Here is a 23,997-nt window from a genome sequence, read left to right on the forward strand (position 1 = left end):
TTATTGACTGTGAAAACTTTCTGCATCTGTAATGTCAATGTTTGAAATTATAATCGGAAGGAGACAACAAAGGAGACTTTGAAATTAATTACAGGTTTTTGTTAACATTGTATTAATTACAAAACTGTACATATTCTTGAAAACGTAAGCCTCTCGCGCATCGATACATCTAACAAGATGATTTAACATTAAAAGGTTAAAATGAATCTAGTGTAAAATTTACCGATGTTAAGATAACAAACATTAGTCTTACAAGGTATTAGTGACTGATACTTAATTTGACGTAATACTAATTAAAGTTTGCGTATACGTTAACATCCACTAATTGAAATTTGGTTTATCTACAGAAGAGCCTCGTCTTGACAACCATGTCGTAAGAAATACGTGGGCAAGGTGACGTTAGTGCAGGGATTAATGAGTTTTGAATGGCATGTGTAGATACAGGCGCCGTCCATGTTCCCTCGGAAGATATTATTCCAGACTCTACGTCGGAGCTGAAAATAAAAGCATTTCTCATTTTAACTTTAAAGATATCGATTGTCGAAATCGAAAATTTCGATGTCAAAGCGCACGTTGTACCGTTGTATTGGAGTGTTACAAGTTACTATGACATAACATTTGGAATCTTACGTTTTGAGAACAGGTGAATTGTAAAGAATAAGAGGATTCACGGGTGGCGGTCTAAGGAGAACGACGTCAACGCCGGAGGATTGTAGTTCGCTTTTTAATGCTTCTGCAGCTCCTTCTACGGCTTTTCTGGACGCACTGTACGCTACCAGTCCTGTTCCAATTTTGGTACCGTAGCTTGTCGTGGAATCGCCCAAGAGAATGATGCGTCCTTCGAAAGAAAAACGTTTTTTTATAGCTTACCATGGGATAAAAGATCTTACGTGTATGTTTTCAACTTTAAAATTGAAACAGACCTCTTTTTACGCGCAAAAGAGGAATGAACATTCTCGCGGTCCTAAGTGGCGCCACTAAGTTATGTCGTAACATCGATTCCCACGCGGAACTCGGTTGTCTCTCTATGGCACCTGATAGAGCCAAACCGCCAGTGTACACGATTGCCCAGAGACCTGTAGTCGAACAAAGTTGGAACATCGGTGTAAAGTAGAGAGTTTGGACAACGCGACAGACACAGCGAAGATGCAAGTGCGTCCTTGCGAAATTTTTACCAGGTCTAATACAGATGTTGAACGCAAATGGGACCTTAGCAATGAGAACTACGATTTGCTTCAAAAATTTGCTAGAGAAAAGATACTGAAAAAGCAGGAGGAACGATACATATCGAAGTATCAAGTCTAATATAATTGCGTTATAAACCGATGTTTGCGAAGATATGGAAAGCAAGAAATATGAATTGAAATAGATTCATTTCCTTCGACGAGCGGTTGCCAGCAACAGTAGCTTGGATTTGTTCTTTTTAACCAAACACTTTCTAGGAAATCGAAAAATTTGATAGCTATCAAATCTTTGCGGTTAGTAAATTTGAAAGCTTTACTCCATGCATCCCTGCTATATGTGATCCGTTTTCTTCGTGTCCTAGCTATACGATGGAACTTGGTGAGTGTAATATCGAGATAGATAACTGACCGAAATCATTGCGAAAGCAATTTTCGATCTTACGTCGATGTTATCATTTACATCTCAGGCTACAATTTCAATTTGAAATTTTAGCATAACTTGAATATTCTTTATAAAATTTCGTACGCGCCTCTAGATTCGTGTAATTAAATAACACGGTAGCAACTTAAAGTCGAAATGAATAGCCTGGAGCACACAGCTGGCCATTGATGAACGGTAGTGCGAGAAGTTTCTGAAACAAAACTCGAACGCCGTGCGAAACTTCATTAACTTTCCTTCAAGATAACACGATTTTTGGTTAATTAAGTATCCCATCTGTCCATTCGACATCGGCTAGAGATATTCGTTAAAGGGTCTTCAACTTTTCTTTCGAAATATGATTCAAAACTATGGACGAGTATAAGTTCGGTACTTTGTAATTGAGATCGTAACGAATAGAATTATGAAAAAATGATCGGGATTCAATAAAGCACGGAGCGTGCTCGATCTTCGCATTAAATCAACAATCGCTTGCCATCTTCGCCAGCCGGAAGTTTCGCCCTAACTGCATCCAAACAAGCGCGTAAACTGTCCTCTCTCGTTGAGTCCAACTCCAATGGTACGATTCGACCGCGAGCACGTATTTCCGGATCTTGCGTGTTCCCTTGAACTGTGTTCGTCGGATCCTCCTCCCTTTCTTTCTGTTGTTCTATCGCCCTTACGATTTTCATTGATGGTGAATTTCCAGAAGGATCCAATAGACCAGCAAATACCTATGCGACAATTGATCGATCTTACAAAAAGGATATTTCTATGTAATATCGTCGTTCATTTCTTTAGAAAGAAAAATGATCGCGCAAAGTATGGAAACACAACGGGTATTACCTTGTAACCAGCTTCGTAAAGTGCAAGGGCGATCTGCAAGCCTACCGATGTATCGCAGCTGGTCACGAGTACATGGAGTTTGTTACGAGTCTCGTACTCGTCGGTGGCGTTCCTCGATTGCCGCATTAGGTAGGCCAACAGGGCAGCGGCTATCGAACAGAGAGCTAATATTTGTAGGGCCAAAATGGCCCCAGTCTCAGCATCCATCCTGCCAGGTAATATTCAATCTGCAAAGCAGAAGTTACATCTCTATTACGGTACAATTCAAGCCAGATCATACGGATCATTCCACTTCCGCAATGCGTCGAAATAGTTTCTCATCGCTGTTATGGTACAACTTAGCGCTAAATGTCATATTGCAGTTTCACATAATATATTTACAACCTCGATTTCACCATTTCGCATCATTCGAAATATACTATGTATTAACTACGTCTGAATACGTAGTTCAAGGATAAATATGCTAGGGAAAATCACATCAGTTTTTTCTCACATCTGCAACATTAATTAGCAAACCTGTGGACTTCGAGTCATCGAACTTAACGAGAACGTGGATGACATTCGCGCCTCTTACGTTCCATAATGTTTAGAGAATTTTATAAATTTTCTCCCTTCGATTTCATGATGCTAAAATTTCAATCCCATTGCACAATATCCTTCTACGATGAATTTACTCCGTACACATCGATATTATTTGTATCAACGTTTTCGATAGCGGCACGCAATTCGTATAAATCCACCGCGAAGCGTAATTCTGTGCACGAATGCCGTTGACAGCCGATCAATCAATAATGATGCCATAAGGCATAGTATATTTAACCTAGACCCGCGACAACGAAATTGCTGCGAAATGGTCGGACAGCGACGATACAACAAATCAAGGATTTTCACGCGTATTGTCAACCGATCGTGTTATTTCATTCCATAAAGAATTGCTGATGGCCTCGGTGTGTTCATCGATTACTGACATCTCGCAGTAGTATTTCATACCGGTGAGACATTATGTAGTCTAACTATCTCCTCAGATAAAATATATTTCTCGACTGCATCTTAATGCAGTGGAGAGTAATGTCATTTTATAATAACAATGTGAAAGTAAATAAATTAGAAATCAATTCTCCGATGCATTGCTATGCAAAGAATATAATTTTTCTCGTTAACTTCCATATTTTCTTGAATTTCTTTTTCTTTTAGAAAGTCTATTTTCATGTTTCACTCTGTAATTAAATTCTTTGATAACAATTTGACGATATAACGATATTTTAAAAAATATTATCAAAAAGATTTCACGGCAACATTTTTGCAATACGGTGCAAAATGTTGTAAAGTTTCCCAATACTAAAAGCCTTTTTAACTAACAGGTATATACACGTTGGATGGAATTCAATTAAAGATACCTTTTGTTTCCATTATACGGTTAATAATACAGAAAATAGAAAACGGAGATTTCACTTATTTGCGACGAAATAATTTCAGTAATTCGTTTATAAATAATTTTTTCTCAAATTACTCATGAAAAGGTACCTGTTAGTTGGAGAAATTTCTAACTGTAAAATCAAGGAAGTTTTCGCGAACGAAATCGTAGAAAGGAAGAACTCGTATTTGATATATAATGCAATAAATTGTAATGATTCAATAACGTCGGGAACGTGTCTACGCGAGGGTATCACAGCGAAACACATCGCAAAATCTGTTTTTCCCGCGAAAAGTGAAGGGCGATGGAAAGGTTTTTGCTCAACGCAATGACTCGCCTTTCTAAAGTGTATCTGAGTTCAGCGAGGCGTGGTTTAAAGCCGCTTCTATTTTTCTTCACAGCTGACCATCGATCGTCATCGTTGCAACAAACTTTGTTTTGATTCGTATAGTTGAACATAAGTCACTTTCAAATTTCACAATCATGAAAATCACTGATCAAATATTCATCGATTTTTGCAAAAGACATTTCAAGATATTAATTTTAAGAATCGTGACAGTTTGAGCAACGATCAATGGCCATTCGAAAAACTAAACGCTATAAAGTACGATTGCAAGTACGAACGTATGATAATTGCGATTTTCAACTGAAAATCACAAGTAATTTCTTGAAGAAATTTGCGATCATAATTTTATTTGCGGAAATAAAAGCGATTTGAACTGTCGGTCGACTTTCGTGTCAGTTATCCATTCAAGAAAATCGTCACGTATCGGGATCGTCTCTCCTGCAGAGCTCGTAAAAATCTCGAGTTTCCGCGCGCGAGTAGCCGCAAATGCTCACCTCTTGTATCGAACAACATACCTAGAAAGCGTATCGTTGAAAATTACACTCAGCTGATGCCCGGAGTATTCAGAGAGATTCGGTTTTCAATGATAAGCTTCGATTTCAAACGGAATATGAGAGTTCACTGGCTGATGCAAATTATTTGAGGAAAGTGCGTGGCGATTACACATGATAAATTATATTTTTGTCATCTAAAAGCTAACGTAAATACCATGTGACCAGAATTAATACTTTCGAACGCTTCCATTGGTACCATTGATTGCAACTGATGCATTATTTTTGTTACATGTGATCGCGCGTCGCTGTGGTAGTAATGAAAAGTCCGAATATATTTAAAATTGATACATTTGCTACAAAATTGCGCGTATTCCGCTTTTACGAATAACCTATGAATGCATGAAATATCTTAATCTGAAATTGAAAAGAGAAACTGTCTTTAGTTTATAAACACCTGCAATTTTTTAAAGAATCTTCGTGTATACAGAGCTCCAGATGAGAAGTCAATGGAGATACATATACGCACGAACAAGTTTGTTTGTGCGCCTCGATTGCGTGCCAAATCATGGCGGTTAACTTTCTCTGGAATGCAGGTACAGAAAGAAACCTGCCTGAAAGACAGGTGCTACGAAATTATGGAAGCTTATCCAAGATCTCTCAAATACCGCATCTGTTTTTTTTTTTTTTTTTTTTTACAACCTAACTCTCGGTGAAACGTTCAGTTTTTATTTCCTTTCTATTTTTTCTTAATTAGTTATCAATCAGTTAGCACAGAGTTCAAACCTTATTAAGTCGGTAAAATAATTGTTCGCGTTATTTTATTCATCATTTTATAAATAGTAGGAGATAAGCAGGAGAGTATGCGTAGCATTCGAAATTTGTAACTAAAAGAAAACATTATACGCGTGAAAATAGTATGGAAGATATTTTCGATTTAAGAGAGAAAGCAAGTGTCAATATTTAAACTCACGTGCTGCATAAATGATAGGAATTTGCAGGGATGCACAGGCATCGTATACATTTTATCTAGAAAGGTAGATAGAATTCAAGGTTCGTAAAATAAATTATTCTTCTTCTTTTGACTTAATATTATAAATTAACAGTGTCATTAATAATTATACGCTCCCACAATTTCATTCGAGCGAAACGAAGTAAAAGGCAAGTCGAGTTGACATTTATTTGCAAATTATCTCGTTCGGTAGATCCATAAAATACTTTCGTTATCGAGAAAAACTGTTTCATTGCTTTATCGCTGTTACACCGAAACGAAATTATTTATATCTTTCGTTCTGCATCGAAATCGAGATCGATATAAAAAAGATAACGTCAGTTGTGAGCTGAAGCTTAAAAAACGACACCTACCTTGCTACCTTCTTTATCAAACAACAACTACGATCATGATGTCATGCCAATAAGCTGCTATGTCATGTCTATTAATCGCTAATGCTGCGTGAGGTATGCACCAGCTGGAATGTTGGGAGTTACACGAATTATTACACGTATATGGATGTTCTAGACACGCGTTTAGAAGCGGCAATACACAAGTATCGAGACGGTCAGAATGGGCCTGGACATTCGTATCTACGGTATGTACGGACGAATCACATTTCGTGGTCGCATTATCGAATTGCAGGAGTTTATTCGCTCGTACTAATTTCGATGGGAATGTAGAAATATCGATTAGAGGCTTGGCCTCTCCTCCGTGTGCTCCTTCTGATCTAGAATCTTGCCCAACAATCCCGGGCTCTCTGCGCCCGCGCGATGGAACATTGCAACGTTCCATTACCTGACCGATAGAAATCTTACTAAAATAATTCCAACGAAAACACTGGAATATGTCGAAAGTTATACGCGGTTATTAAAACTTGGCGATTGCGGAATCGGAATATTCTCCCGTCCTCCAAGCATGAAATATTCAAATTAATATATACATATGCATCGTGGTTCCCGCTATTTTTATGTAGGCGGTTGAATCCCGCTAGAGAATTAACCTAGTCTGTGTTCAAATGGTTCGAGGAAAGCACGAAGCTTAGCGCGCGATTTAACGGAGTTTCCTGGGCAACCAGGCGGCTCTTTTCTTTATGATCGTAAGAAATATTAGCGAAGGACTGGCATTCGCAGCGCTGAGACCGTATATCGCCGTGTAAGCAGCGGCAACTAACAGTTGCGTAGATACATCCAACAGTACAGATAAACGTGCAACGGTACTCCATGTTGACCGCGAGTGACCGCGTGGAAAAGTTAAATGCTTGCGGTCCGCAAATATCATTCGGTTGCTATTTGCATGATAATCATCGCAATGTTTACGTGGCACTTTGCTTTTCCGTATATGTTACGTAACTATGGAATGCTTATAGCTGAAGATCAATTGAAGAAAAAGTTTCCCGACGTTAAATTGTCCATGCAAAAGTAGTGAAAAAGCCTAAATAGATTAGGTTATTGGTTACGCAAGTAGTCTAACTAAACCGATACGTGACGTCGGTCGTGGCAATTATATAACGATATCGCGAATCCTTGGAACTTGATTTTACGAGCTCGCACCTCGCCGACATGTACATACAGACATCTCATTCATATATTAGCGACCACATGCCACGATACCCGCTTAGAAAGTTTAGGCCAAGCACTTTTCCTGCAGTTAATTGGAAAGCTGAATACGATTTGGCCATCGAGGAACGAGAAAAATTGCATGACACTGTAGTTCCTCTTTTTGTATGCATAAATTTCCAACGACTGAAATTTTCTTATCGTAATCGTTAAAACAAACACGAATCTGTTCAAGCTTGCATATTTCTGCGCGAACATTTATCGGATTCTACACCTTCATGCGAACTCAATGAGAATTCTGTAAGCTTATACGAACGAAAGTATCGTTGCAGCGTTGCACGAACAACTCTTTGTTTCGATTAGCTGTTAAGCGAAGATCGTTGCTTCCGCTTCGAAACCTCCGATTATCGTTGCTGGCGAACCATGTCAACGGAACGAGACGGTTGCTAAGATGTTTGGTCGATCAACAATGTAAATAGTTGCAACATTTGCAGGAGCTCGGAAGTTTTTATAATTTTTTATTTAAAAAAAAAGAATCTATGTTACCAAAAAATAAGTAAAAATAAAAGATTTCGAAAGAGTGACACCCAACAGATGGTCTCGCTCGACTATCGAAAAACAAGATAAGTTAATAATATGTACATATATCGTTTACAATATTTTTGCCCGAACGCACAAAGAACGGCTTACAATGATCGTTTAATGTCCATGTTTTACTATATAATTTTTTACATGTTACGCGCCACTCGGTTTCTCGATTCACGCTCTGCTTCATCCTTAATCAATTTATCGCTTCATTGCAATTGTAGATGCGATGAGCATAATATTAATCGTAAAATCTTTATTGACGCGCCGTTCTCACCACGTTTAATACATTTAAGACTAATTTTAATAACTGTGTTCGACGATAGGTTTGCTCGTTAAAGCTCTTAAATATGCGAAACAAATACGATCATATACATGGATATATTTCCTTGAAATCTGAATATGTCACTGGACAGGTACCATAAATAAGTAAACGAAAAGATGAATGCAGTTGATTATTGTGGTTTGGCACGAATATTTCTTCTTATTAAATGGCAATATTCTCAATAAAAAAATAGTAAAATATATTGAGTCAAAAGCAACACTTACTTGAATTTGACAGAAGAGTTGTGGACGTCGAGGTCAAGTACTTAGTCACGTCACTTTGGTATTCGATGGCCTCTTGTCAAGAAAATTCGGCACACTCGAAAACAACACAAAGCGAGAAAACAGCGGATTTACGAGCACTCGAAAGTACCGGCGAGCGGCAGGCCCCGACGCGTGTTTCTACGGCACAACTGGCTTTCGAGAATTCCCGCTTGGAATGCCCACGAGGACGAACGGTATAAGATGCTTCGACGTTGGCTGTCTCGACAAATGGAAAAGGCACGGTCGAAGCATCTTCGCCGCGCCTACAATTATGTGTCCGTGTCTATCGCTCCTCGATGCTCTTCGACTTTCAATTGCCTACACCTCCGTCAATGTTAATTTCTAAAGAACCGGGCTGTTTAACGTGCCTCGAATTTTCTTCAAATAAATCACGAGTTTTACAAATTAGTTTGAAAATGACTGAATTATTACTTATTTCATGTCACCTTCGTATTTCACTGTGAAGGAAAGTGACGAACTCGGAGAAATTTCTTTATATTACGTAGAAACACTTGTTCCGGTTATGCTGAAATACGGAATACCTTTACGGAATAAATTTACGGCAAGGGATTTTAGTGGTTTAGGAAAAAATTAATTTTAATTTGCTTAAAGTAAAGCAGGTTTACGACTTTTCTTTTTTATTGCTACGCAGATATAGTGGATCGTCTTTTACTCGTTTTCCCCGCACAAAATAAAATGGAATGTGGCGACAGGATTTCTGAAGACATGGTCACGTAATCAATTTTGTTGGGAAAAAATAATGGCTTACTGGTGGCTTAATCAGAATGTCGCGTCGGTAGGATTTGAAATTACGTGGATCAGAGAAGCTCACTAGGTAGGCGTAATATGCAGCATCGACAAAAAAGATTCGCTTAATATCTTGATCTCTTTTATAACGAAATAATACATTTTTCTTTAATCATTCTTAACTTGTACATTTCTTGCAACATTCCTCGACGTGTTAACAGCTTTAAACATCTCTGAGACGTCATCTTAAAAAAAGATATCAATTATTTCTAAATTTATAGAAGCCACCAAATGCATTATTCGAAGAAGCACTAACGACTACGAGTTGCGGAACGTGTTTTTCATTTCATTCAGTTAATCTATCGTCATATCTTCCGTCAAGCCCTCTACAAAATTCTGGTCCGCAATGACCTACATACTACTTGATCGATTAATTTTCCTTTGACCTCGTTCTTTTTGCAAATTATGAGGTATTTGCAAATCGTAATACGATAAATGATGAAGCAACGACAGAAATATAATAATGGAAGATCTAAATTATGGAATTAACAGAGTATTAGAGAGTTTATTATTAATTTCACGAAGATAACAATTACTATTCGAAGTGTTGGTGCAGTAAATGATATTATTGTTAATAAAATATCTTATTTTATCGCATGCACTTTCGATGCTATCCACAGCAATGAAATTTGTACAAATACGTATCTGATGATGATTATCTTTGTCGTACATAAACATTTGATATTCCTTATCTACAATGAATTTTATAGAGTAATTATAAATCTTAAACGAAATAGTACAAGCATCGTATAAATTTCAGTCACGATTAACCCCTTTCAGCACTGTGTCATCGTGTGACAATGCTGTACGCAGTCAGAAAATATTCGTTTCGTACGGCGACCGAATATTAATTTATCGAATAAGTCCATGCGTGGAATTCATACTAATGATGTTCATTGTCTTATAAAGTTAAATTAAACTCAAGAAACTAAAACAACGAGATCAATGTTACATTAATTAGGAGATATTATTCGAATAAAACATTGCGGGATATTAAAATTTTGATAAATACGTAATATCAGAAAAATATTAATAATAGGGTAATATAATAATATATTTAGGAAATGGTACAAGAACTGTCTAGCACAATAATGAGACGTTTTTCCTAATTTTGTAATTATCGTATGCATTATAATCGTATTGTACTAATATCCCATTTCGTGCAAAAGAATGACAGTGCTTAGAGATTTTAGAGTATAAACTTCCCTAGTATATAAGATGGCCACCCTGATGTCACTAGTCTAAGCAGATTACTACAGCGCACGACGTGGTGGGGAGATATCCATGTTACGCATGTTCAGTACCGGCACGTTCTTCGTTCATTTCCTTTTGGGACTCGAAGGTGGGAGGTTGTTTCATCGAGTGGTTCTTTGGTTTTGTAACTATTTGTTTATACCCGCGTAGATGTTTCATCTAATTACGACAAGGTACACTTGTAAATTCAAGAAGGTTTTTAAGAAATTTACACTGCTTTCCAATTCACAAAATTTTTATTACGGCAAAGTTTGGGAAAATGGCTGAGTCGGTAGAGAATAGTGAATATGTAGGCCACGTGGCGAAGAAACTCACTCAAGATGAAATTGAAAAAATGCAGGCGCAAAATTCGCGATTAGTTTCTGAATTTCGGGCTAATCAACTGGAAAAAGACGCTAAAAAGTATTGGGACTTGTTTTATAAACGAAACGATACTAGATTCTTTAAAGATAGACACTGGACTACCAGAGAGTTCCATGAATTGCTAGGCTTTGGTACGAAAGACGATCAAAAGATCCTTCTAGAAGTCGGATGCGGTGTTGGAAATTTCATATATCCATTGATCGAAGATGGATTGAAGTTTAAAATGATATTTGCCTGTGATCTTTCTCCTAGAGCCGTGGAATTAACAAAGGTATATATTTATTAATTCTTTAATTAATGTGTCTGTACGGTTAAGTGCCTTACACTCTTATTCTTTGCAGAAACATAAATTATATAATCCAAAAAATATAAAGATTTTTCAAACTGATATTACGACAGAAAATTGTTTTTGCGAGGTGGATTACTCGGTGAATATAGTAACATTAATATTTGTATTATCGGCTATTAATCCAACAAATTTTAGAACGTGAGTTATACTCTATGCGTAATTTTTTACTCTACTGCAATCGTTGCCGATTTATTAAAAATTATAATATTTTAGAGTCGTGAAGAACTTGTATAACGTTCTTGATATTGGAGGGATTGTGCTTTTTAGAGACTATGGTCTGTATGATATGGCTCAATTAAGATTTAAACCTGGTCACAAAATCAGTGAAAATCTATATATGCGACAAGATGGAACTAGGTAAAATTTATTTACATTTTTCGACACATCACAAATTATTGTTACATTCAAAATATATCATGATCGATAACAAGGTTAATGCCAATATCGCATTTCAGGACGTATTATTTTTCGGAGGAAGAAGTATTAAACTTATTTGAATCAATTGGCTTTAAAGTTTTATCATGCAGTTACGTACAAAGACGTACTATAAATTTGAAAGAAAAAATAGATGTACCAAGAATTTTTGTTCAAGGAAAATTTGGGAAGTTTTAATAATAATGGTATGTTTTCATTGGTTATTAAAAAGGATTATCTTTAATGTACAAATGATGAGTTCATAGTTCAACTGATTTAGAATGAAGGGTTACTTAAATTTCTTTCGCTCCTATCTGATAACTTGGGAAATAAATAAAATATTTACTTGCTTAAGAATTTTCATATCAATATATGTTTCCTTTGTGTTTCAGAGCAGTTATATGGCTGAATGGATGTAACTACACAATATTGTATATGTAAGTAGTAGTTTCTTTTATCTGCGCGAAATGTCATATGGTTGTAAAATTAATCACGCGGTGATGTAAATATATTGTAAGTAAATTAAGTAAAAGATCGTAAGTTCAAGAAAAAAGATATAGACATTTGGAAGATATAGAATTTCATTGAATTTGTTATACATTAATCTATCCCTTCTAAAATTACAACAATATTATGTCTTTTCTATAGAATATAAAATGTTAAGAATATTTTGATTCGGAATAAAAATTTATGATGAGCTTATAGTTCAACCGATTTATAATGAAGAATTATTTAAATGTTTTTCGCCCCTATCTGATAATTTCAGACTAAATATATAAAATATCTTATTGCTTGAAAGTTTTTAAATTAGCGTATATTTGTTTTGTTTCAGAGTGGTTGTATGACTCTATGAAAGTGATTACGCAATATGGCACTTGTAAGTAGTAGCATTTTTCTTTTACCTGGATGAAGTGTAATATGATCGTAAAATTAATTGTGTGATAAAGTAAATACATATTAATGAATTAAATAAAAAATTAGAAGTCGAGGAAAAGAGATATAGAAATTTCACGTAAAATGTGTTATACATCAGACCATATCACCTTTAAAATTACAACCACATCATATTTTTTTCTATAGAATGTGGAATATTAAAAATATTTTGATTCGGAATAAAGATTTATGATGAGCTTATAGTTCAACCGATTTATAATGAAGAGTTATTTAAATGTTTTTCGCCCCTATCTGATAATTTCAGACTAAATATGTAAAATATCTTATTGCTTGAAAGTTTTTAAATCAGTGTATATTTGTTTTGTTTCAGAGTGGTTGTATGACTCTATGAAAGTGATTACGCAATATGGCACCTGTAAGTAGTAGCATTTTTCTTTTACCTGGATGAAATGTAATATGATCGTAAAATTAATTGTGTGATAAAGTAAATACATATTAATGAATTAAATAAAAAATTAGAAGTCGAGGAAAAGAGATATAGAAATTTCACGTAAAATGTGTTATACATCAGACCACATCATATTTTTTTCTATAGAATGTGAAATATTAAAAATATTTTGATTCGGAATAAAAATTTATGATGAGCTTATAGTTCAACCGATTTATAATGAAGAGTTATTTAAATGTTTTTCGCCCCTATCTGATAACTTTTTGATGATATTAAATGTGCAGTGTAATAAATACCAATTTTATTGTAACGTTCTTTTTCTTTTTGTTACAGAATGTTAATTGCTGGATCTGCAATTGATAGGAGTTGAATGTAATTACTTATAAATGTCTTTGAAGTATCGGGATATATGCGTTTCTTAAACCAGTGAGTTTTTGTTATGTAGATTTTAATATAAATAATAATTTTCCATTTCAATGATGTATTTACATAGATGTATTTGATTTTTTATGATATGTATACACATATTTCGTCACTACCTCTGAGAACAAAAGATATTTTTAAATATAATATTTGTCTCCTGAAAAAAATAAGAAAGTTTCCTTTTTACAGAAAGCGCTTTGTACTTTAAACAAGAAAATTTGGATGAATCTACAGATCTTGAGATATAGGTAAATATTTAATTTAAAAAATAACTTTTTAACTATGTCATTTTAATGATGAATAAAGTACATATAATGACTTTAATGATTGAAATCCCATTAGCTCTATCTGAAAGTATCAAATATGTATCTGTTAATCTCCAAAATAAAAAGAGGATATTAAAACAATACATTCTTATGTTACAGATTATCAAGAGGGATATTACTATGGAAAATGTAATATAAACTATACATATGTTATTAATATATGTACACTTATGTGTGTAATACGTAATAAATAAAGCTATGTAATTGAATTATTTTTATTTGCACCCTTTTTCATGCATCTATTCTTCTACGAAATACCTATAATTGGTTCTTAGCTGTAATTAAATTCGTTACATTAAAATTCATGAGAAAATATTAGCAAGGTATCGATATCGTGTTCCCAAGAAGGATTTGAAAGCGAAGCCGCAAAGACGAATAAATTGCATCGAGATTATTAATTAAGCAAAAACGTGCCGCGTTCCCATTTCCTTCATTCGTGTAAGCGTTTAAAACGATGAATATAAATTACAAAATTTTTTAGTACAATACGAAGCATCCCCGTCAAATATTGCAAATACGTATGATATGTACAAATAATTATTAGTAAATTTATCGAATGAATTATTTTTATACATACATACGCAGACAAAGATAATCTTTCTAAATGTAATATTTAAAATAAAAGGAACACAAATATCTGCCTTTCTAAAAGAAATCTGATAAGAGATTGATGAGGACTATTTTCACTTTTTTGACCTTGAAATTTCAATTCACAGTCAACTATCACATCATTAAATTATAGTAGTTTATTTGAAAAAAGTGTTATTCTATACGTAAACACGTATAATTTTACATTTCTTATAATTATGTTTGTGCATATGCAATCAGGTCGACCAGAGAACCGGATCCAATATTATGAGAACACGAAATTTTTTATCAATTTAGGTTCCCGAAATGAGATTTTTTGTTTCTACCAGATTTGAGTGGAAACAGATAAAAAAAATGGTCGAAGGAATCACTATTCGCAGAAAATGCAGATGAATTCAAAATACCGGTGGAATCGGTATGCAAACGGTCACCCACCGATTTAGCAAAGCCTGACAATACATATGCGTCGTAGAGGATGTTAGGCAATGACCGGGATTTCCCCCGAAATTTAAATTCAAATCGTCAAGGGCATGCCCTTCGATCGTGAGGTGCGTTTGATTTTCAATTCGATCTTTACGATATCTGTTATAATCAATCTATCGTATTGTATTGTTGCAAAACATATTATTTTAATTATTTATGTATTTCATTTCTTTCTTCATTCCTGGATCTAATGTCAGACTATAGAATCCAGTCTAAATTCTACCTTTTAACAAAACATTTACAATCTTCATTTTTTGCAGGAATAGCATACAAAAATTAGGCGTTTCAATTAAACATATCCATAATCTCAATATCGTGCAAAATCGTAAGCAAAATGTTCTTTACCACTCACGAAGACGATGGTTGTGCACCATAAATATTCCATGTATCAGATAATGTAGTTTTTCTTTCGTATGTTACAGAAAGAACTTGTTTAAAAATATTTTTCCTATAATCGTTGACAAATAAAATGTATTGACATCTTTCTTATTACGGTATAGTTGACCGGTACTCTCGATGTCGAAAAGAAACTTTCTCATTCTTTTTCTAGTTTTATTCAAAGTCACGTATTATAATCGTTAAAGTTCAGAGAACTTGTTACAATTATATCACGACGTAAAGAAGAGTTATTACGTCGTATGAGGTAAACGTAAAACACTTTCGTTCGTATTTGGACGATTGCCAAGGTTCCTTGCTTCACCCGCGTGCCGTGCATCAGAGGTTGTACTTACACGGGATTGCTTCGGGAATACGTGAACGAGATTCCTTAGCAGACCTCGTCGTCTCCGACAACGTTGACAGCACACGTACTTACACAGGTTACGTATGTGACTCCGTAAACAATAGGACGTGTAACAACCCCGTGCAACATCCACCAGCTCACGCACACACGCTTGATACACGTACGATACGCGTGTCCTCGTACATTGATCAATCGGTGAGTGACGCGCATAGGACAATCCGCTCGTCAGGTATATAAAGGTATCCACCAAAAAGCAAGAGCATCATTCACTCCCAGTTCAACACACGAGCTGATCTCCAAAGATCTACCAAACCTATCAACAATGAAGTGCTTCGTTGTAAGTAAAATAATTACGCTTCTACATAACAAACGTTTAGTAAAAGCATTGTATAATTTAATTTCTCTTTATTCAACGTTTGCTGTTTTGCGAAGACAGCAAAAGACGTGTGTCGAGAATTGAAATTATGACCGCACAGTGGTTTGGCAAAATATAAGTATCCTAGTAACTGGAAGATTAAATATATTCTATGGAAAATGTATAGTTTGCAGTCATTCGATAACGCATATAATTCAATTGCTCCTATAAGCATAAGGACAATGCCGATTTACTAAAACTTTTGATTACTAAAACAAAAAATAAGATATAATTAAATAAAATATCATAGAGTCGTACATGAGATTCTCTTCCAATTTTCATTCACTTATCAATTGCAATCGAATCGGCAAACCGAGATTGCACATTTGCAAAGGAAAACTATCGATATAAATACTAAATTATTACTATTTATTTTCAGGCTATCGTTCTCTTGGCTCTGTTCGCTGTAGCCTTCGCTGCAGAGAAACCAGCAGAACCTGAAAAGATTGAACAGCTGTCAAACGCAGAAGCTGCGGAGGCACCAAGAGACAAGAGAGGCCTATTGCTGAGCTACACTGCACCGGTTGCACCAGTTGCACCAGTTGCATACACTTCTTACGCTGCAGCACCAATTACCTACAGTGCTAGTTACAGCTTGCCCTATGCCTACCGCTCGTACCCTTACTACTACAACTCTTACTATCTGGGTTAAATCACATGCCTTAAAGCTAACGCTATGGGATGTTCGTAATTAAGACTAAGGAAACGATAATGGCAATTGCAAGGATTTTTAACTGAATCGTTTACGCTACATTAGTTTAAGTAAGCCCAGAATAAAAGCTAAACAAAATTTGTTCCGATGTTAACATTCAGTGAGCTCACCACTAGTTTTGGATGTAATTTCCGATGTATACATGTTTCGGCAAACTCATGTTAAATACGATACTTTGTTGTATGTTACAATGTTAAATACAGAATACAATTCAATTTATACAAGTTCAGCATTATTTTCCCCATATATTTAGTATAATGACGAATCCTCTAATTACAGTTACTGGAACTGTATTAACAAATGTACGTGAAAAATAATAGTCGATCCAATCTACAAGGAATCGAAGATTTAAATTCTGCTTTTAATATAGACACAATGTATCCTATGGCAGTATATGATTTATAATACGATCTTATTAAATATGCACCTAAGGCTTCATCTCTAATATAAAAATGCATGTTACATTGTCGTTACGTTGGTGCATTGTCACACAGTAGACTTCCTGTCACAGGGTACAGCAAGTAGCAACAAATGACATCATCGGATGCAGTTTGACGTTGCAATTTGAGCGTCGTTTGGGATAGTTATGCAGTTATAGTTATGCAGTCATAGTTATGCAGGGATAGTTATGAAGTCATTAGAATAGCGAAACGAAGCTATGCCCGATGTTGGCGTCGGCACATTGTTTCCGTCTATTACTAATAAACGCGTGCATGTATAAAGAATGCGCCATATCGCGATTCCTTCGGCGGTCGATAAATGCTATGCAAATTGATAAAGGTGGGACGCGATGAATTTTAAGGGTGAATCTTGGAAATCGAAAGTTCGTGAATCTATGATACTCTATAGTACACAGATCGTGTTATCTAATCGAGATACTTTTGATAAATCAAAATGGGTAACTGCAAGCGACGTTTGAAACATTTCAAAGAATTCGAGCACGCGTGACTTACGCATAATCAGGAATTACACAATACGAATATATCACGATAAACGAATACTTATTCCGTATTCTTTGGGACTTGACGGTTTTAAGTACTTTCACTGAAGCTATGAAGGCTTCGAACGCTTCAGAGAATAAGGACGTGATGGGAATGATACATACAAGAATTATTCTCCATAAGTATATTTTTGAGGGAGCGAATGGAAGTTGATGCGACGTTGCGTTTCCTTTCTGCAAAAACAGCATTTAGATTTAGAGACAGCATAGCAAAGACAGCGTAAGATTTATGCAAGAAAGTCTGAAACGAAGATACGGCTAAGGTTGAATTGTTCGTACTAAATAGTATCAGAATCGTGTATCAGAACCCTTAAGACACGACGGAAGCTCGTGCGTCTTTCTCACTCGTATAGTTCTCGCTAACGACCTCGAATATAGATTTCACGAAACTGATTTTGTCGTTAGTCGCATAAAATTGTTCTTAAGCATTAAAATTGTTCAATTTTGCTTTTACGAGTCTTAGTTTGCATTCGTTGTTTAACTTGACGCGTTTCTTTGGAAAAAAGTATGTTAAGCCGATGAAATATTTGAATAGTCAGGAGAAGACAATATTCTACATCGATATGTGTAACATCACCAATCCGTAACAGCATTGCCTAAGTGCGATCGATGAAAGCCAGCAAGAAAGTCTATTGTAATTCGTGGATGGTCGCGACCCGACTGTATTTATACATGTGCAGGTATGGCCGTGGTCTTAGTCGGTGCGAGCCTGTCCATCCTTGAAGAAATTAGTTTTACTTAAAGTACTCTGATTACATGTCGAAGATACCTGCGGCAATTACAATTCTAGCGTAGGAACATCCGATTAGTGTAGTGATAAGTGCAATTGAATTACAAACATGAAGTTCCTTTTAGTAAGTATACTGCATTTGTAAACACAAAGCAAATTTTCAGCAATTACGTTCCTATGTGCGTAAGTGATGTGACACAGTTTCGTGATTTATATAGTTAATGCGCTAATTGTTATATTATTTTAGATAACGTGTCTACTGGTTACGAGCTTATTATGTGTCACAGCGAAAACTGAAACCGAAGATACCGAAGAAAAAACAGAAATTACGAAATTGGAGTTAGTAGATCTTGGCGAGGGGGATAGCGATTCCGAAACCAAAGAGTCGGAAGTTCAAAAAAAGAGAGATTCGGGATATTCCTATAGGAGACCGGACAGTTTTGCATTAGCTTCGAGAGCACGTTTCCAAGTCGGGCAATCCGGCCACAGAGGACGTATCGTTAATAGACATCCTGCACAAATAAATAGACCTATTACCAAATACGGACCACCGGGTTATCAGAATTCATCTCCAATAAGACCTGCATCACACAGTCAACAGCACCGAGATAAATTGCAATTCCAGGGTCATTTCAGTCAACAACATTCGAACAACTTTGATGGTCGTCCTAGCGGTTTGCTGGAACAAGAAGTACCGAGTCCAATTAGACAGGTCGATTTCGTCGAACCGAATCCAATATCCACTCAAAACGATGAACCTTTCGCGACTCACTCGGCCAATTACTTACCGCCGCAGAATCAAAGGTTACCTGGTTATTCCGCACCGCAAGCTTTTTCCCCGTTCCAAGCAGCACAGAATTCTAAAGGTGGTGGTCAAGGTCAGTCATTAAACGTCCAAAGTCAGAGCATCGTACAACCGCAAGGACAGATCTCGGATGCGACGCTGTTCTTAACGCAAAATGCTCAAGCGATACAACAACTTTATGGCGCGCCCCCGAACGAACAAGACTTTGCACCGCACACCGATCAATTCTTAGGTCACAACAATCAAGTTCAGAATCCGAATGGTCAGTTTCAAAATTTCGAGAGCAATTCGCAAAGTCCGCAGAGTTTCCCAGGACCTCTGCCGTCATACGCGTCTGGAACTCTTAGCGCCCAAGAAACTCTAGAGCAAATACAATCTCTCGAAAAGGACAGATTGATTGCTCAATTACAGCGAGCGCTCGTAACTCAGACTCAGGCCCAAAATGCAGATGCAGCAGGAAGGTACGCTCAAAATCAGCCGAGCTTCGTTCAGAATCAAGATCTTCTGGCTTCCCTTGGACAGCGAATGAAGATTCACGGTTTAAATACACAACAGAATACCGTAAACTTGGGCTCTGGAAATACAGCTTTCAATCAATCACCTTTTTTGCCAGGGACAGCAATCAGTCCGGGGTTTCCGCTTAGCTACGGACTGTCGACAACTATTCAGCCTCCAACTACCACTACAACGACAACGACCACGACCGTGCAGCCTCCTCAGGCTGCTAAAGGCGATGGAACCTCGCAAGTCGGTTCTTCCGTACCTGCGCCACCCCTATCGCCATCCAGTCCAGGAGTTCCCGTTTACGGTGGATTTGTTCCTACTTTAATCGCCGGTGCAGCTTTCGCATCGAACGTACCAACTTACGGTCCTACTTTCTTTGCACCCGGTGCCATCGCATCCGTTCAACCATCAGGATCTTTTCCTACACACTTTGGATTACCCATTCCTACAGATCCTAGTCTGAAACCTGGAACCAAACCATCCACGGTTTCTACAACTCCGTCACCTTCTTCGACGAATCAACCTAATGCTCCTTCGTCTCCGCCAGTTAGTACCGCGCCACTTCCTATACATCCTGTTGCAACTCCGCTTCATCCAGTGGTAACGCCTCTTCATCCAGTAAGTCCTTTGCAACCGGTGCTTCCTCCGACGTCGACGCACGTGCATCCAGTACAAACTCCGTCAACGACACATCCGTCTTACGGATTGCAAACGGCGGTAATCAATTCACTTCTATACAAGCCCATCAAACCGGTCTATCCGTTCTACTATTACCCGAACGTCGCGTATCAGGTACCTAAGCCGACGTTACCAACTTATCCGTGGAGCTACGCGCCGACCTATGCTCAAACGAAACCGACCCAAATATGGAAATGACGTTGATCTTGTTCTTCGCGGGTTAATCGTAGCTTGCTTTTTCGTATCGAGACTGACTGTTTACCCACGCGGAAAAGAGAACCCGAGAAGTTGGAGAAGTAAGGGGCCATGACATCGTATCGAGATCGCACTAACATGCTTCAAGAATAACGAAATACGATGTTTTCGTACATGCGGTGGACGCAGCTGCGCTTCGTGTATCCGCAAATTTTAGTTCTATGTTGTACGACATCGATCTTTCTATCTTTACAATAATTAGTTGTATGAATGTAGAGTTGGCAAGTTGGACTTTCTTCGGTTGTCAGAAGTATTCTAAATATTACTAATTTTTTGCTTTTTTTCTTTTCAACTTATAAATCTTTGGTATTATTGGTAAAAGGTATTTCCAATGTTATACGTATAAAGATAGTCGGGGTTTCACTTTTCACACGAGGTGGGATAAACGGGCAACTATTCGTGCTTTTATACTACTTTATATTTATATAGGTTAATGCGATTTCATACATTTTTATTCGCAGCATCGACATGCCATTAACATGCCACATCGAATTAACATTTTCGATATGTTTGCCTTTTTTTTTTTTTTTGTTAATTGCGTACGATTTTTCGATCGAATGATGTATATACCAGTTTTATTTATTACCTGAAATAAATATTTTTCTACCTTCGAAGAAATTCTATTTTTATTGACTGTATATAAAACAAAGAGAGCAGAAACTTTATAAGATCGGCTCTAAATCGAACGTCTCTGCTCAAAAAAAATTCAATTCACAGGCGGTGTACTCGTTTCACTGCTAAAGAAAGTAAGTACACCCTAGAAAACCAACTGTCTCCATTTCCGGCCCGTAAACCTACACCAAGGAACTCTCACCGAAGGCTTAATGGCCGCCCGACTGATCTGTCATGGCTCATCGTGACCTCAAAAGTGGTTCGATAATTCTAATCACGATCGGTTTATCGTCGAACAGATTATTCGGATAATCCTAAGCTTATACGTATAACAGACTCTTCGCCAACATTCATATTTTTCCGCCGCTTTTATACGCTTTCAACGCGTATATTTGCATGTCTTCTTTGTTTATTTATACTTTATAGTTTCAGTAGTTACGCACAGATTGTTTTATAGTTTAGAGTTAGACTGGTTTCTTAACTGGACGGTGCGTGATAAGCGAGTCGTACTTCGGAAAGGGAGTGACGTTATGTTATGGCGCAATGCAGGCGCAAAGTCTATCAAAGAATCGTGTGGCCGAGTTACTTACATGATTATACCGCTAAACGTACTAGATTTCTACAAATACAGAACAGGTGCAATTGCTTTCGAAGTAGATGGTCATTTCATTTTCCGCAAGCCGCGGTCTTACACAAAGAAAAGGGCAACAGTTACAAAGGAACGACTTAGATAGACGCTTACTACTTCACAATTCACACAGGGAACTTGTTGTCAACTCACTTTCCGCGACTGACCTGAATCCCATTCTATTTCTTGTTTTAGTGCACCTCGTGCACTTTTACCGTTTTACTTCGAACTTGTCCAGTCGGGATTTCTTTTCCAAAAAAACTGTTTATATCTTGAGAAATCTAGAAATTGGATGAGCAGAAAATAAACAGACTTAATCTCTTACACGGACGGTTAGCGACGCGGTTATTATTTACCAACGTTAACAGATCCAAAAAACTTCACATTTTTTCCATTACCTAAAGACATTCACATTTTTATATGTGTCTATGCATATACAGGAAATATAGGAAGGATCGGTATTCGCTTTTTATTCACTTTATTCGCTATATATTGTCAGGGGATAATGAATTGGTTATAATGTAAGAAAGCGTATCGAACCTCGTCAGTTTTTGTGAACATTAACAATTTCTGAATGTTTGAGTTATTTAAAACGGCCACATACACGGTACAACGTGTTGGCAGAAAACGTAACCGTGAGATTGTTAATTATAATTTATTTCCCATGCAAATGATGTATATATATGTGACTATATAAACGTCAAGAAAATGTTTCACGATTTTCATCGAGACCGAAACATATTGTGTTTTAATACGGCCATTTAGAAGAATATCGACATCTCAAAAGTGTTTGTATTTACATATATTTAATTGGGTTACTAACTTGGTATGCGAACAATATTTATTATATCTTACAATTACTGATTATTCATAGCTCATTTAATTAATTATATTTAATTTTGTGCCTTAATATACGTCTTACGATACTCTGTTCCTTCGCTATAAAAAGCTAAAGGTGTTTTCAATTTTTTGATCGTAATTTACGCCGAAGCAGCATAAATTGACTCGACGAACGATTCCATTGGCAAAGAATTCGTAGTTCTGATTGTTATTGAGTTTCATTGGAGAAGCCTGCAGCGAATAAAGACGGTCAGCTTCCTTCATCCCACGAGTGAAAGTAAAACGAAATCAATCGGCGTTTTCAACTGTTATAGTTTGTGGACACAGCGGATGGAAGACATTGGCCGCTACTTCGTATTTTATTCGTCGCTACCGTCTTTTTGCAGCTGCCTTTTTTCAACGCCACTATCAGCTTCTCTGTCAACGATATGATTATCCTGCGCGAAAATAAGAGCAAAAGAACACCTAAACGTACGTCATTTTTTTGCCGACTATCCGCGCATTTCACTTTCCAACATCGAAATTACTTTCAGTAGCTTCCGAAGGCGGAGCGTGTTTGCTACATGAACCACACCTTCGCTGCTCCTTTCATATTGTGACACATCGCAATTGCGCCCACAAAAGGCGGAAAATTAATGTTTTCTTCGCGAAGCTTCTCCAGTGAAACAAGATATTATAAAAGATCTTGGCATGTTGTATTTTATAATATGCGCCGTAGTAGCAAATCGAGTATGTCATGCTTTTATTTTTTCAGAATTATATGTATTTTTTTCGCAGAATTATACGACAAATCGAGAGTATTGTATGGAAGAAAAAGGATACGATTAACATTTACCATACAACGTGGTAAATTTGACAGAACTTTGTAATAGTTATATCTTCTCGACGTGAATTATCTATCAAGAAGAATTCCTAAGTTACGTAAAAATTAATTAATAGGAAACCTGATATTTCAAACCAGCCAACAAGAATTAATTCATACCGAAGTTTTATGAATGCAGGAAAACGTAGATTCGCCGGTGTAACAGGATGCATTTGTATTGCGTTCCGATAAAGCTTCTGTTTCACTTTTAACTGGAAAATCCGAAGGAAAATTTTACGCTTACGTTCTAATTGCTTTCGTGTCTGTAGCTATGAATGTAATCTCAGGAAGGAAATCATTTTCTTTCTCTTTATTTATAGGAGTACATCGACTTCACCGAAAGGAAATGTCTGGTTAAGATCGTTAGAAACAATGACCGATAAATATCAATTTGAGAACTTTTACCATCCACGACATTCTCATTTGCAAATTTTACCATTTCA

At 36.6% G+C, this 23,997-nt stretch overlaps 4 protein-coding genes and 4 non-coding genes across 10 annotated transcripts in view; 7 read left to right on the forward strand and 1 right to left on the reverse strand.

Annotated features, from left to right (window-relative positions):
- The window catches only part of LOC139987833 (tRNA N(3)-cytidine methyltransferase METTL6), a 113,225-nt gene extending 99,316 nt beyond the window's left edge, over positions 1 to 13,909 (forward strand). The window contains exons 2-10 of one of the 3 annotated variants that reach the window (XM_072004557.1): positions 10,593 to 11,117; positions 11,188 to 11,333; positions 11,409 to 11,552; positions 11,651 to 11,815; positions 12,002 to 12,046; positions 12,874 to 12,918; positions 13,285 to 13,377; positions 13,564 to 13,622; positions 13,800 to 13,909. In XM_072004557.1, the coding sequence (XP_071860658.1) occupies positions 10,743 to 11,117; positions 11,188 to 11,333; positions 11,409 to 11,552; positions 11,651 to 11,807 (822 nt within the window). In that variant the 5' untranslated portion in view covers positions 10,593 to 10,742 and the 3' untranslated portion in view covers positions 11,808 to 11,815; positions 12,002 to 12,046; positions 12,874 to 12,918; ... (1 more) ...; positions 13,564 to 13,622; positions 13,800 to 13,909. Of the gene's footprint in view, positions 1 to 10,537; positions 11,118 to 11,187; positions 11,334 to 11,408; positions 11,553 to 11,650; positions 11,816 to 12,001; positions 12,047 to 12,441; positions 12,535 to 12,873; positions 12,919 to 13,284; positions 13,378 to 13,563; positions 13,623 to 13,799 lie in introns of those variants that run through there. The other 2 variants (XM_072004560.1, XM_072004558.1) reach the window with 2 other exon arrangements.
- Positions 84 to 8,660, reverse strand: LOC139987831 (uncharacterized). Its single transcript, XM_072004553.1, has 6 exons — positions 8,384 to 8,660; positions 2,449 to 2,675; positions 2,099 to 2,336; positions 924 to 1,076; positions 631 to 838; positions 84 to 494 (listed from the first exon to the last, which is right to left on the reverse strand). The coding sequence occupies exons 2-6, from the start codon at positions 2,653 to 2,655 to the stop codon at positions 338 to 340; spliced, it is 963 nt and encodes a 320-aa protein (XP_071860654.1). The 5' UTR covers positions 2,656 to 2,675; positions 8,384 to 8,660; the 3' UTR covers positions 84 to 337.
- On the forward strand, positions 11,852 to 11,934 carry LOC139987849 (small nucleolar RNA snR60/Z15/Z230/Z193/J17). Its single transcript, XR_011799953.1, has one exon. It is a non-coding gene; the product is annotated as a small nucleolar RNA snR60/Z15/Z230/Z193/J17 (small nucleolar RNA).
- Positions 12,291 to 12,375, forward strand: LOC139987854 (small nucleolar RNA snR60/Z15/Z230/Z193/J17). Its single transcript, XR_011799958.1, has one exon. It is a non-coding gene; the product is annotated as a small nucleolar RNA snR60/Z15/Z230/Z193/J17 (small nucleolar RNA).
- LOC139987847 (small nucleolar RNA snR60/Z15/Z230/Z193/J17) lies at positions 12,723 to 12,807 on the forward strand. The gene has a single exon (XR_011799951.1). It is a non-coding gene; the product is annotated as a small nucleolar RNA snR60/Z15/Z230/Z193/J17 (small nucleolar RNA).
- Positions 13,133 to 13,215, forward strand: LOC139987848 (small nucleolar RNA snR60/Z15/Z230/Z193/J17). Its single transcript, XR_011799952.1, has one exon. It is a non-coding gene; the product is annotated as a small nucleolar RNA snR60/Z15/Z230/Z193/J17 (small nucleolar RNA).
- A 1,784-nt stretch (positions 13,910 to 15,693) lies between the features above and the next one.
- On the forward strand, positions 15,694 to 16,864 carry LOC139987302 (uncharacterized). The gene is made up of 2 exons (XM_072003407.1): positions 15,694 to 15,850; positions 16,308 to 16,864. Exons 1-2 carry the CDS (start codon positions 15,836 to 15,838, stop codon positions 16,578 to 16,580), a joined length of 288 nt encoding a protein of 95 aa, XP_071859508.1. The 5' UTR covers positions 15,694 to 15,835; the 3' UTR covers positions 16,581 to 16,864.
- Positions 16,865 to 18,326: 1,462 nt separating this feature from the next.
- On the forward strand, positions 18,327 to 21,230 carry LOC139987280 (uncharacterized). Its single transcript, XM_072003360.1, has 2 exons — positions 18,327 to 18,494; positions 18,618 to 21,230. Exons 1-2 carry the CDS (start codon positions 18,480 to 18,482, stop codon positions 20,553 to 20,555), a joined length of 1,953 nt encoding a protein of 650 aa, XP_071859461.1. The 5' UTR covers positions 18,327 to 18,479; the 3' UTR covers positions 20,556 to 21,230.
- Positions 21,231 to 23,997: the final 2,767 nt, after the last annotated feature.

This window comes from Bombus fervidus, chromosome 5, assembly GCF_041682495.2.
Source record: "Bombus fervidus isolate BK054 chromosome 5, iyBomFerv1, whole genome shotgun sequence".
In the NCBI taxonomy this organism is placed as follows: Eukaryota; Metazoa; Arthropoda; class Insecta; order Hymenoptera; family Apidae; genus Bombus; species Bombus fervidus.

Bases quoted from the DNA above. Each gene is read 5' to 3' on its own strand.
- LOC139987831 (XM_072004553.1), bottom strand. From the start codon at position 2,655: ATGGATGCTGAGACTGGGGCCATTTTGGCCCTACAAATATTAGCTCTC. The intron at 1,077-2,098 runs GCAAGCGATTGT...GTTCGACTACAG, and splicing joins ACTTCCGGCTGGCGAAGATG to GTCTCTGGGCAATCGTGTAC. The intron at 495-630 runs GTAAGATTCCAA...TTTTATTTTCAG, and splicing joins AATTCACCTGTTCTCAAAAC to CTCCGACGTAGAGTCTGGAA.